The 14,648-nt window shown below is 41.9% G+C and overlaps 1 protein-coding gene across 4 annotated transcripts in view; it reads left to right on the forward strand.

Annotated features, from left to right (window-relative positions):
• TESK2 (testis associated actin remodelling kinase 2) overlaps positions 1 to 14,648 on the forward strand; it is a 162,737-nt gene that overhangs the window by 113,005 nt on the left and 35,084 nt on the right. For all 4 annotated transcript variants that reach the window (XM_017881798.1, XM_017881800.1, XM_017881799.1 and 1 more), the window contains one exon: positions 7,878 to 7,926. In XM_017881798.1, the coding sequence (XP_017737287.1) occupies positions 7,878 to 7,926 (49 nt within the window). The remainder of the gene's footprint in view (positions 1 to 7,877; positions 7,927 to 14,648) is intronic.

The following is a 14,648-nucleotide window of genomic DNA, read 5'->3' on the forward strand; positions in this document are numbered from 1 at the left end:
GACCGCTCTTTTCCAATATAAAGCTAATGCATGTCTCAGCTTGCCATCTCTGTGACACCATTTTGGATGTGGTGGTGGTGGTGGTGGTTTTCTGTTAGGAATGAGTCTGGAGAGGTCAGGCAGTAAAGTTGCACATAGAAGTAGAATTATGTGACACAACTGTGATACGGTTATTTGAGTAGAGGGTGGGAAGAAAGCAGACAGAAAACTGTCCTACGAAGCCAGTGCCTGCCTGGATGTGCTGTGACATCCCTGTAGATGGTGTGGTCAAAATGATAGTGGGCCCGGGAGGAAGAAAAGCAAGGGTGTGTCACATCCAAACCAGGTCTTTTCAGCTTCTAGAAAAACCCATGATTTTAAAATGTAGCCATTGTTTTTCTAGTAGAACCCTATTGCCTGACTTCTTTATAAATATTTGATTAAAGAAAATCAAATACCTCTTGGCTTTACTGCCTTGTACCTGCCTCTAATGTTCTTCATTGTAACACGAGTTTATATTGTGAAGTTAATTTGGTGATTATTGCTTCTTCATTCAATAAATATGTGTTTAGCAACTTGTGTACAAACCATTTTGTGTGAGACATTGTATATAGAAACAAATGAGACAAGATCTGTACTCTTAAAAGCCTTGGCCCAGCATGATGGCTCATGCCTGTAATCCTAGCACTTTGGGAGGCCGAGGTGGGAGGATCACTTGAGCCCAGGAATTTGAGACCAGCCTGGGCAACATAGCAATACCCCATCTCTAAAAAATAAATTTCTTTTAAAAAATATTCTTTTTTTTTTTTTGAGACAGAGTTTCACTCTTGTTGCCCAGGCTGGAGTGCAATGGCATGCTCTCGGCTCACCACAACCTCCACCTCCTGGGTTCAAGCAATTCTCCTGCCTCAGCCTCCCGAGTATCCGGGATTACAGGCATGTGCCACCATACCTGGCTAATTTTGTATTTTTAGTAGAGACGGGATTTTCCATGTTGGTCAGGCTGGTCTCAAACTCCCGACCTGAGGTGATCCACCTGCCTCTGCCTCCCAAAGTGCTGGGATTAAAGGCATGAGCCACCATGCCCGGCTAAAAAATATTCACATAGGCTGGGCACGGTGGCTTACACCTGTAATCCCAGCACTTTGGGAGGCTGAGGTGGGCGGATCACCTGAAGTGGGTGAATCACCTGAGGTGAGGAGTTTAAGACCAGCCTGGCCAACGTGGTGAAGCCCTGTCTGTACTAAAAATACAAAAATTATCTGGGTGTGGTGGCAGTTGCCTATAATCTCAGCTACTCAGGAGGCTGAGGCAGGAGAATTGCTTGAACCTGGGAGGCGGAGGTTGTGGTGAGCCAAGAGCACCACTGCACTCCAGCCTGGGTGACAGAGCGAGACTCCGTCTCAATCATTCAATTGGTCAATACCTTAGATTCCAGTCTGGGGAAGGAGTCAGAAATGTTAGAGTAGCAAGAATAGCTAACATTTTCTAGTGCTTATTATGTTCCAGGAGCCCAAGTTATCTCATTTTATCTTCACAATAACCATGTGGGTTAGGTAATATTAATATTTACATTTTGCATGTGAAGAAACTGAAGTGCAGAGAGGTCATCAGTAAATGGTAGAGCCAGGATTCAACTCAAAGCAGTCTAACTCAAGGTCCAGACAACTTAATACTAATTAGCAGTCATTCAAGGTAGGGTGAAAAGTGCTAGTTGTACTGTGGGAGGTAGGGAGAGACAAAAGAGAGAGAGAAGGGATTAATGCTAAGGGCATTCGGGAGATCCTTTGTATAGCAGATGAAATTTTAGCTGATCTTGGATGATTTTCAGTAAGTATAGTATTCCAATTCAAGGAAGGAACTTCAACCAGGTTTCCAAGTCATAAAAATCATTCATGCCATTTAATAAATCTTTACTGAGAACTAGCTTATGTGCTAGACACTATACTAGGTAGTAGAAATGCAGAGATAAATGAAGATCTGAATTTTCCATAGTGAGAAAAGTTACAAGAGTGATATGGGGCCAACGCAGGAGGATTGCTTGATGCAAGGAGTTCAAGACCAACCTGGATAACAGCAAGACCCCATCTCTATTTTAAAAATTAAAAAATTAACTCGGTGTGGTGATGTGTGCCTGTAGTCTTAGCTACTCAGGAGGCTGAGGTGGGAGGATCACGTGAGACAATGAGGTTGAGGTTGCAGCGAGCTATAATCACACTGTTGTACTCCAGCCTGTACAACAAAGCAAGACCCTGTCTCAAAAAAAAAGAGCCGGGCACAGTGGCTCACACCTGTAATCCCAGCACTTTGGGAGGCCAAGGTGGGCGGATCACGAGGTCAGGAGATCAAGACTATCCTGGATAACACGGTGAAACCCCATCTCTACTAAAAATACAAAAATTAGCTGGGTGTGGTGGCACGCGTCTGTAGTCCAGCTACTCGGGAGGCTGAGGCAGGAGAATTGCTTGGACCCAGGAGGCAGAGGTTGCAGTGAGCCGAGATCACGTCATTGCACACCAGCCTGGGCGACAGAGGGAGAATCCGTCTCAAAAAACAAAACAACAACAACAACAAAAAACTCTTAAAGGAGTGATGTGGGAATAAGGCAGATTAAAATGAATTTAGGAATCAGTGAAGATTAAAGAAATGTAGCTAGAGACTGGGTGCAATGGCTCACGCCTGTAAGGTCAGCACTTTAGGAAGCTGAGGTGGGAGAATTTCTTGAGGCCAGGAGTTCCAGACCAGCCTAGGCAACATAATGAGACCCTATCACTATAATAATAATAATAATAATAATAACAATAATAATAATACCAAAATTAGCCAGGCGTGGTGGTGCACACCTATAGTCCTAGCTGCTCATGAGGCTGAGGTGGGAGGATTGCTTAAGCCCAGGAATTCAAGGTTGCAATGAGCAGATCACACCACTGTACTCCAGCCTGGGCAACAAAGTAAGACTCTTTTTAAAGAAAAAAAAAAAAAGAAAAGAAAAGAAAGAAACCTAGAAACATAGATAGAGAATATAACCTATTCTTAAAGTTTGATAACAATTAAAAAGAGTGAATTAGATTCATATTTTAGCGAGTGGACAAGGGAAGATTTTTATTTGTATTTTTTAGACGGAGTCTCATTCTGTCGTCCAGGCTGGAGTGCAGTGGCACGATCTTGGCTCACTGCGACTTCTGCCTCCCTGGCTCAAGTGATCCTCCTGCCTCAGCCTACTGAGTAGCTGGGACCACAGGTATGCCACCACGCCTGGCTAATTTTTGTATTTTTTGTATAAAAAATACAATTATTATTTTGTGTTTTTTGTAAAGATTCTATTTCGCCATATTCCCCAGGCTGGTCTCAATCTCCTGGGCTCAAGAGATCTGCCCGCCTTGGCTTCCCAAAGTGCCAGGATTACAGGGTTGAGCCCCTGTGCCGGGGGGGGGAATTTTTTTTTTTTTTTTTTTTTTGAGACGGAGTCTTGCTCTGTCGCCCAGGCTGGAGTGCTGTGGTGCAATCTTGGCTCACTGCAAGCTCCGCCTCCCAGGTTCACGCCATTCTCCTGCCTCAGCCTCCAGAGTAGCTGGGACTACAGGCTCCCGCCACCACGCCTGGCTAATTTTTTGTATTTTAGTAGAGACGGGGTTTCACCGTGTTAGCCAGGATGGTCTCGATCTCTTGACCTTGTGATCCGCCCGCCTCGGCCTCCCAAAGTGCTGGGATTACAGGTGAGCCACCACCCCCGGCCGGAAGAATTTTTTAAGATGAGGGAAATTTAAGTTTATATTTGTAGGTTAGGATCATAGAACCCAGAGGAAAAGGACAGATGGGTGAAAAATAAGGCTCATGGGAAAATGTAAAGTTTCAAAGATAAGTTGGAGTGGATCATGGGAAGTTTTAATGTTATTCTGTAGGCAGAAGGGGATCATTGAAGTGTTATTAACAAGAGTGACATATTTTATGTTTTGAAAAGGTAACTCTCATAGCCATGTAAAGGATGATGTAATTTAGGATTGTTAATAATGATGAAATAAAAACCACTGACCTTTATTTGAGCATGCACTAGGCATTGCTAAACAGTATACTTGAAAATATCCCATTTAATTATCATAACAGCCTTTTAAGGTAATGTTATTTTTCTGTCCATTTTCATAGATGAGGAAATTGTGATTTATAAAGATTAGGTAACTTTCTTTTTTTTTTTTTTTTTTTTTTTTGAGACGGAGTCTCGCTCTGTCGCCCAGGCTGGAGTGCAGTTGCCGATCTCAGCTCACTGCAAGCTCCGCCTCCCGGGTTTACGCCATTCTCCTGCCTCAGCCTGCCGAGTAGCTGGGACTACAGGCGCCGCCACCACGCCCGGCTAATTTGTATTTTTTGGTAGAGACGGGGTTTCACCGTGTTCACCAGGATGGTCTCGAACTCCTGACCTCGTGATCCGCCCGTCTCGGCCTCCCAAAGTGCTGGGATTACAGGCTTGAGCCACTGCGCCCGGCCAAGATTAGGTAACTTTCTTAATGTCTCCCAGGTGGAAATGGATAGATATCCCTGTGTTCTAGAGCAAGGGTCAATGCCTTAGTGTTTTCTATTGCTTAGAATACCAGAAACTGGGCAATTTATAAAGAAGAGGAAACTATTTCTTACATTTATGGAATCTGAGAAGTCCAGGGTTGAGGGGCCACATCTGGTGAGAGCCTTCTTGCTGGTGGGGACTCTCTGCAGTGTCCCGAAGTGGCTCAGGGCATCACTTGGCAAAGGGGCTGAGTATGCCAACTCAAGTCTCTCTTCCTTTTTTTTTTTTTTTTTTTTGTTGGAGACAGGTCTTACCCTGTCACCCAGGCTGGAGTACAGTGGCATGATCTTAGTTCACTGCAGCCTCAACTTCCTGGGCTCAAGTGGTCCTCCCGCGTCAGCCTCCTGAGTAACTGAGACCACAAAAGTGTGCCACCACACCAAGCTAACATATGTATATGACAAAGTCTCAGGTCTCCCTATATTGCCCAGGCTAGTCTTGAACTCCTGGGTTCAAGCAACCCTCCTGCCTTGACCACTCAAAGTGTTGGGATTATATGCATGAGCCACTGTGCCCAGTCTCTTGCTCCTCTTATACAGCTACCAGACTCATTCCTGCAGTAATCCATTAATCCATGAATGGATTAGGCAGAGCCCTCATGACCCAATCACATCTTAAAAGCCATACCTCTCAATACTGCCACATTGGGAATTAAGTTTCACTATGAGTTTTGGAGTGAGCAAACATTCAAACCATTGTAGTCAGTAGACTTTTTCTATAAAGGGCTACATAGTAAATATTTTAGTCTTTACATACAGTCTCTGTCACAACTATTCAACTCTGCCATTGTAACATCAAAGAAGCCATAGATAATACTATATGTATGCTCTAGTAAAACTTAATTGATAAAAACAGGTAGTAGTTGGCCATAGTTAGCCAACTCCTGCTAGTACCCATCATAGTTTGGAAAGCCTTAATCAAGCAGGAAATGTAGCTTATCATATTTTACTTTAACTGTTTTTGTTATAGTGAGATAATGGGAATATAATTATTTCTAGGCAGGGATATCATTTAATTTCAGAGAAGCAGTCTTTCTAAAAGAGGCTGACTAGAAATAGCAGTTCATGTATACAATTTAACCACATTCTGCATAATTTATCTTTTTGTTATAATTGCCCTCCAACAGAATGACCCTAGAATGAAAGTTTTTATTTACTCTCTGTCCTTAATACTTTCAACATAGCAGTCATTCAATAAATAATTGTTTAATAAATTAATGGCATACCCTCATAATTCTAGTGATTGGGGAGTTGTATGAACATTTAGAGAAAAATGGCCTATCTTATTTTATTTTTATTATTAATTAATGTATTTATTTTTGAGACAGAGTTTCACTCTTGTTGCCCAGGCTGGAGTGCAATGGCATGATCTCGGCTCACTGCAACCTCCACCTCCCGGGTTCAAGTGATTTTCCTGCCTCAGCCTCCTGAGTAGCTGGGACTACAGGCACCTGCCACCATGCCCAGCTAACTTTTGTATTTTTAGTAGAGACAGGGTTTCACCATTTTGGCCAGGGTGGTCTTGAACTCCAGGTCATCCACCCGCCTTGGCCTCCCAAAGTGGTGGGATATTTCCATATTAGTTGAAATGTGGAAGCAGCATGTTTTAAAAACTCTGCTGTGATATTACAGCCAACCAGGCATTCTCCTTTGTTTCTTCTCAGCAATCATTTACTGAATTTGCTTACTCTTTGTTTACTAGGTGGTGTTAGGTTCTGTGAACACAGGGAAGAATATGACATAGACCCTGTCTTCCTGGAAATTTTATGGTCCTTTCTAACACAGTCACTGCTGTGCCTTGCACTCTGCTTGTAGTCAGTCTCTTCCCATTCCTTTGCTCTTCTAAACTAGAATTTACTTGGGACTTGGGTATTGTTAATGGCTTTAAGACATTTATCTTCTCCTACTTTGTGATCATTATCAGTTATACTCATTGATTTATGGTTTTTATTTAAAAATCATTTATATATATAAATATAACCTGTTGGTTGAGAAAAACTTCAAATATCACTGAAATGTGTAAACTAAAAAGAAATTAGTGACGTGTGTGTGTCTGTGTGTAAGCATGTAGTCAGGTAATGGCAGAGCTGAAACCAGCATCAAACTTACTTCCATTTGGGGCTTTTTCCATTATACCATGCTATTTTCAAGACTTACTACTCTCCTTCTTCCACCATTGCTTTTTACCACCAGGTCTTGCTACAACCAGATATTTCATGGTAAATTTAGAAATTTATCAGCCTGGCATATTAATAAAGAGTAAGAGTCTTATGCCAAATCTTAGGCAAAGGCGTGAGAATGATATAATGAACCTTGAGGACCTGGGGGGAAAGGTTGGGAGAGGGACAAGGGATAGAAAACTACATATGGGGCCGGGAGCGGTGACTCTTGTCTGTAATCCCATCACTTTGGGAGGCCGAGGCAGGTGGATCATAAGGTCAAGAGATTGAGACCATCCTGGCCAACATGGTGAAACCCCGTCTCTACTAAAATACAAAATTAGCTGGGTGTGGTGGCACGTGCCTGTAGTCCCAGCTACTCTGGAGGCTGAGGCAGGAGAATTGCTTGAACCCAGGAGGCGGAGGTTGCAGTGAGCCAAGATCATGCCACTGTACTCCAGCCTGGCAACAGAGCGAGACTCCATCTCAAAAAAGAGCAACAACAACAAAAAACTACATATGGGGTACAGTGTATAATGCTCAGATGACAGGTGTTCCAAAATCCCAGAAATCACCTGTAAAAAAAACTTATCCATGTAACCAAAAACCACCTGTACCCCAAAAACTCTTGAAATAATTTTTTTAAAAAAAGATTAAGAGTCTACAGGGCTGTACAGGATAGCAGGGAGCTTCACAGGTTCTTTCCTCCTCCCCTCCCCCTCCTCTTCCCTCCCCTCCTCTTTCCTTTCCTTTCTTTTTTTTCTTTTCTAGCTATCTTTTTTTTTTTTTTTTTTTTTTTTAGATGCAGTCTCCCTCTGTCACTCAGGCTGGAGTAGTGCAATCTTGGCTCACTGCAACCTCTGCCTCCAAGGTTCAAGAGATTCTCCTGCCTCAGCCTCCTGAGTAGTTCGGACTACAGGCGCATGCCACCACACCTGCCTAATTTTTGTATTTTTTAGTAGAGACGGGGTTTCACCGTGTTGGCCAGAATGGTCTTGAATTCCTGACCTCAGGTGATCTGCGCACCTCTGCCTCCCAAAGTGCTGGGATTACAGATGTAAGCCACCGTGCCCCACACCCCACAGGTTGTTTCTAATGCATGGATAACTAACCTAATTTCTCTATATGACATTTATGTTTGTGTCCTTTTCACTTGTTAAATAATTCTGTTTTGTTCTTTAGGTTCATGGGTGTGTGTGTTCATCAAGGACAATTGCATGCACTTACAGAGGTAAGACATCAGTAAGTGTTGAAGTAACGTATTTGCCTTAGTTTCAGCATTTATAGTTCCATAGTAAGTGTTGCTTGCATATGTAAACAAAATGTATGTGCATTTCTGTTTATGCAAAAATGGCAGTGTTAATAATGCTTTCTTCTGTTGCCTGGGAACAATGGCAGTATTTCTTTATACATATATATATACCTTAAGTTCTGGGGTACATGTGCAGAATGGGCAGTATTTCTTAATATCCTTGTATTCCCTCATAATACTTGGTGAATACTCTGAGAATATGAGTGCTCAAGTATTAAAGTATTAAACTGGCTCTTGCTGCCCAGGTATGACTCCCTCCTGAGTCAAGGGATGACAGCACTTGACTGCAAACTCCCTATGGCAACAAATTACCAGACCACCTGGTAATGTTTGGTGTCCGGATCTAGAATTCCACAGTCCCTGCTGTTATTTCCTGATTGGTCGTATTACTTGTTGGAATCAGTTTGTATCTTCATTCTCATCTCATTTCCAGCCTCTGCTAGGCAGAATATGTGATAGTCATTATTCATCCTCTGAGGATCAGATAACTCTCTTTAGAGCAAATTCAGGTGCCAAGTTATCAGCTGCAGACCTTGCTTGGGTGCTCCTTGGAAACACAGATTCCTGGAATCTTCTAGGTTTAATAGGTTTGTATAGGGCCTATTACATCTATATTTTTAAAAGTTCCTCAGATTATTTCATGAGCATCTAGATTTGAGAATCTGTGTTCTAGATTCTTTTCACATTCCTCCTTGAGAAGCAATTACCAAAGTACAAAGTGAAGAAACTTAGGAAGGAGAGTTGTTGAACAGAATTTGCAAGAGTATTGGTTTTGTACTGGCTTGGTATCTGGTCTTAGTCCTTAATATCTTATGAAAGAGGATCCCATGTGCCTCAGTCTCTCTCTCTTCTCAGTTACTGAAGGCACTAGAATGTGGAATGTGTGCAGCTATGCCCTGTCTCTTAAATGGAAAGCCAAAGAAGGCAGAATGGTGAAGAGGTTAAGAGCATGGCCTCTGAAGTCTTGATTGCATAGGTTTGAATCTCTCTGTATCTCAAAGTTTCCATCTGTATAATGGGAATAATAATAATTAATGATAATGCCTGCCCCATGGAGTTTAGGTAAAGAAGAAGACCAAGAGCTGAGCCCTAGAGTATTTAAATTTTAAATGTCTAGAGAAGGCCGGGTGCTATAGCTCACACCGTAATTCCATTGCTTTGGGAGTCTGAGGTGAGAGGATTACCTGAGATCAGGATTTCAAGACCAACCTGGGCAATGTAGCGAGACTCTATCTCTAAAAAAAAAAAAAAAAAAAAAATTAGCTGGGTGTGATGGCATGTACCTGTTGTCTTAGTTACTCAGGAGCCTGGGGCAGCAGGATTGCTTGAGCCCAAGAGTTTGAGGCTACAGGGAGCTGTGATTGTGCCACTGCACTTCAGCCTGGGCAACAGAGTGAGACCCTGTCTCTAGATAGATAGATAGATAGATAGATAGATAGATAGATAGATACATACATACATACATACATACATACATACAGTGAGACCCTGTCTCTAGATAGATAGATAGATAGATAGATAGATAGATAGATAGATAAATGAAAGTCTGGGGATAAGGGCAGACTGAGAAGGAGCAGTTAGTGAGGTAGGTAGAAAACCAGAAGAGCATGTTGGTCTGCAATGGAAAGGAAAGAGTTTCAAGGAGGGAGTATTAATTGTGGCAAATGCTGTTGATATAATGTTGACCTCACAAGGATGTTGTGAGGATGAAATATAAAATATTTAGTACAGTGCCTGGCATATAGAAATTATTTAATACATGTTAACTCTTTTAACTTTTATTAACAGTAACTAGTCCCTCTTCTGAACTCTGAATTGTTAATATTTTTCATTTTGTACTTAGTTTATACTGCTGTTAGTGTCATTAAATTAGACTTTTACTGAAGTATAACATATCAGAAAAGTATACATATGAAAAGTACAGCTCACTAAATTTTTACAAATGAACATACTCATAACCAGCACCCCAGATCAAGAAACATTTCCCATGTATTTCTTTTCTTGGGAGTGAGTCTATAAATTCTTCAAAGATAAAGTTCTCGCCTTCCTTCTATCTACCAGAGTTCTGACGCTAATAAGCGTAAAAGTATTTGTTGCATTCCCTGCATATGTGATTGTTCTCTGAAATGTGAATTCATTGAAAGGGCTGGTATGTTAGTTTTGCTGACAGAGAAGAACATCCTTTAAAATCTGTGTTAAGTTGCATGTTTTAAAGCAGGATGTGGTGGAAATAACAGTAATGGGTGATCATAATGCAATATTCTCTTGGCCATGTTGCACTTAATCTTCTGCTTGCTAGCTTGTTTATAGCCATATACAACATACAATGTATACTTTATGAAACAGTATTTATTGCCAGTCTTTCCAGAAGCATTAATGAGATTTTGACATAGCTTATGATATTAGTAATTTTTAATATGATGTTAATAGACCGATGGTGATGAAGCCCAAATAGCCAAATGCTCTTGGTTATTTTTAGAAGGGGATCAGCAAAGGCCTTGATGGCATAGGTCTTTGGAGACTTCTAGGTTTAATTGCCTTATAATTTGACTTGGCAGCACAACTATATGGTAAGGATCATAAAAAATAAATTATTAATAATATCTAGCACAGTCCTTGAAACTTAGATGGCATTCAGTAAATACTTCTCAGTTGGTGGAATGCTTGTCCTCCAAAGTAATGTGAGTACCATTACTCATTTCTCTTCACATTTATTTGTCAATAATTACAGTAGACAAGGATAGCACTCATTAATACCTATAAAACACTGACATTATTAGGAAAAATATTTCTCATATACATTAGTGATCTGGACTTTCCTGGGCTTGAACCATTTCCATGAGTCTTCTTTGTAATTGTAGACATTAATTGAACTTGGAACAGTCAGACAGGTTTTTATTTTGTTTTTGTTTTTAACCTACCTGTAGTAAGGATAGACTCAAGATTTTATTTTTTTTTGAGACGGAGTTTCACTTTTGTTGCCCCGGCTGGAGTGCAATGGCTGGATCTCAGCTCACCGCAATCCACCTCCTAGGTTCAAGCAATTCTCCTGCCTCAGCCTCCTGAGTAGTCGGGATTACAGGCATGTGCCACCATGACCAGCTAATTTTGTATTTTTAGTAGAGACGGGGTTTCTCCATGTTGGTCAAATTGGTCTTGAACTCCTGACCTCAGGTGATCCGCCTGCATGGGCCTCCCAAAGTGCTGGAATTACAGGCATGAGCCACCACGCCCGGCCAGCTGAAACAAGTTTTTAAGCAAACTAGTATTTGTTAAAGTGAAAGCGTAGGCTGGGCATAGTAGTTCGTGCCTGTAATCCCAACACTTCCAGAGGCCAAAGTGGGCAGGTGGCTTGAGCTCAGGAATTTGAGACCAGCCTGGGCAACATGGCAAAAGCCTGTCTCTACAAAAAATACAGGCCGGGCGCGGTGGCTCAAGCCTGTAATCCCAGCACTTTGGGAGGCCCAGACGGGTGGATCACAAGGTCAGGAGATCGAGACCATCCTGGCTAACACGGTGAAACCCCGTCTCTACTGAAAAAATACAAAAAAAAAACTAGCCGGGCGATGTGGCGGGCGCCTGTAGTCCCAGTTACTCGGGAGGCTGAGGCAGGAGAATGACGTAAACTCGGGAGGCGGAGCTTGCAGTGAGCTGAGATCCGGCCACTGCACTCCAGCCCGGGCTACAAAGCGAGACTCCGTCTCAAAAAAAATAAAAAATAAAAAACAATTAGTCAGTTGTGGTAGCATGCACCTGTAGTCCCAGCTATTGGAGAGGCTGAGGTAGGAGGATCACCTGAGCCCAGGAAGTTGAGGCTGCAGTGAACCATAATTGCACTACTGTATTCCAGCCTTGGTGACAGAGCAAGACCCTGTCTCAAAAAATATATAGTGAAAACGGTTTGGTGAAAGGTCACATGAAACCTTTTAAATTTAATGAGTTGAAATAAGAATCTGGATTGAGGCTGGGTGCAGTGGCTCATGCCTATAATCCCAACACTTTTAGGAGGTGGAGGCAGAAGGATTGCTTGAGGCCATGATTTTGAAACCAGTGTTGGCAAGGTAGTGAGACCCAGACTCTACAAAAAATTAAAAAATTGGCCAGATGTGGTGATACACACCTATAGTCTCAGCTACTTGGGAGGCTGAGACAGGATGATTGCTTGAGCCCAGGAGGTTGAAGGTTGACAGTGCAGTGAACCATGATTGTACCACTGCACTCCAGCCTGAGCAACAGAGAGAGACCTCTAAAAAAAAAAAAAAAAAAAAAAAATAGGAATGTACCATAAGTATGTCTTTCATTCTGTCTTTCTTTCATAAGACCTAACCATGTCTTTCACTTAGTCACAAGTATCAGGGAAGTGTAAATCTTTGGTTTTTTTAGACAGAAAATAGAATTCTGTGTATTGGTTAGCTGTTGCCCTCCAGCCACAAAACCTCAAAAGCATACAATAAATGTTTATTTCTCATACATTTCCAGGGTTAGCTGAACTGAGTGGGGCTAGATTGGGCAGTTGTGCTGATCTCACTTAGGCTCACGCATGCATTTGCAGGTCAGCTGGTGGTCTGCTCTAGGCTGGGATTTGCTGGGAGAGCTTTGCTCTAGCTCATCCTTCTGGGGCCAGTGGGCTAGACTCGACTTGTCCTTTTTAAGATGATACCAGAATAGCAAGAATATATCAGTCCATTTGCAAAACTGCTTTTCATGACTCTCCTTTTGTTCAGATTTGCTTGGTCAACATCCCATTGGACAAAGCAAGTCACATGGTTGAGTCCAGGGGTAGGAAATATGCTCTGCCCTTATCAGGAGTATGCTGCAACGTTATGTGTCCTAAGGTACAGATTCAGTAGGAGGTGAAGAATTGGAACCCTTGACAATCACCCATGCCCTATAAATATCCCAGTCAGCAGATCATTAAGTATTTGTGTTTTCTGCCCCATTGGAGGGTGAAGAATTTCTCCCATTTCTTAAACCTTAACAACTATTAGTTATTAAACTCCCACTATGGGCAGAATTCTATGGTTGATACTTTGTATTAACTATAATTCTCACAATGCTATAATCTTATTTCTTCCTTTTTGTGGATGAGAAAACTAAAACTTAGAGAAATTAAGTTACTTCCCCAAAGTAGGATTGCATCCAGGTTCATCTGACTTCAGAGTCCATTTCTATTACAACATGCTGTGCTTAACTGGTTTTTATATTCCTCGCTAAGTGCTAAGCACAAGATCTTATATGTGTAGCATGCATAGTGTTTGTAGAATTCAATTCACTTTTTATGTATTCTGGGTTATTTGGAAAAGATACTTCCTTTCTGGTCATTGGGTATATTAGAATATGTTTGGGAGCAAGTAACAGAAAAAAGTTAAATGGCCTTTAAACAACAAAAGGACTCATATAACTGGAATTTTAGCAGTTTATTAGATTACGTATTGATATAATTCAGTGGTTAAATTGGTGTTGTCCAGAGACCTTATTCTCTTTGCCCTGTCTTTATGTTGTCAATTTCATCCTAAAGATGTCTGTCACTCATAATCAAAAAGTAGCTGCCAAAAACTTACATGGTATATGTTTTCTCTTCTATATCCAAGATGAGTGGGAGGTTGGGATAGAGAAGAGAGAGAGAGAAAGAAAGAGAGGAGAGAAAGAGATGCCTCTGGATAGATTGTGTGTCATTTCAAAGCGCTTTTTCCTTTTAATATTGTTAAGAAAGGCACAGAGAAGGAAATACCATCACAGTCAAGCCATTTGGGAACCTGTTAGTGCAGAACCTCTCAGTGACTAGAAGACTGGGGAATTGGGTAAGGTATATGGTTGTGGAGAGGGATCACTAATGGCAGTACTCTCTAATCAGGGGAGTCAGCATTTGAATTGCTTGGTGAGCAGGATGTTTTGGGGGTCTCTCTTGCCTTTTCTGCCATGAAGAAGACTATCTGGCCAGGTGCAGTGGCTCATGCCTGTAATCCCAGCACTTTGGGAGGCCAAGGCGGGTGGATCACTTGAGGCCAGAAGTTTGAGACCAGCCTGGCCGACATGGTGAAATAAAAAATACAAAATTATTTTTTGTATTTTGTCTCTACAAAAAATACAGAAATTAGCCAGGTGTGGGTGGCACATGCCCATGGTCCCAGTTATTCCAGAGGCTGAAGCAGGAGAATCACTTGAACCTGGGAGGTGGAGGTTGCAGTGAGCCGAGATCATGCCACTACACTCTAGCCAACAGAGCTCTAGGAAACAGAGCAAGACTCCTGTCTAAAAAAATAAATAAATAAAATAAATAAACTATTCTTATTTTCTTCTGTGGCAATGAGAACCACTGAGCCAATTCTGCAGTTGCAGAATATTCCTTGGCCTAGTCGAGGTGATTCGGTCTTTTTACAACAGAGCCACCTCAATCAAGCAGATGTTTGGTACTGAAAGAAATGCTTTTAGCTAAAGGCTATTGCAGAGCGTTTTTTATTCACATAGCCCTGATCCTGCTGTCACTCCCTATTCCCACACAACCATACATCTTCTTTCTTTATTAAGAGTATTAGCCGGGCGTGGTGGCTCACGCCTGTAATCCCAGCACTTTGGGAGGTCAAGGCGGGCGGATCACGAGGTCAGGAGATGGAGACCATTCTGGCTAACATGGTGAAACC

Source organism: Rhinopithecus bieti, unplaced genomic scaffold, assembly GCF_001698545.2.
Source record: "Rhinopithecus bieti isolate Rb0 unplaced genomic scaffold, ASM169854v2 scaffold_12155, whole genome shotgun sequence".
Taxonomy (NCBI): Eukaryota; Metazoa; Chordata; class Mammalia; order Primates; family Cercopithecidae; genus Rhinopithecus; species Rhinopithecus bieti.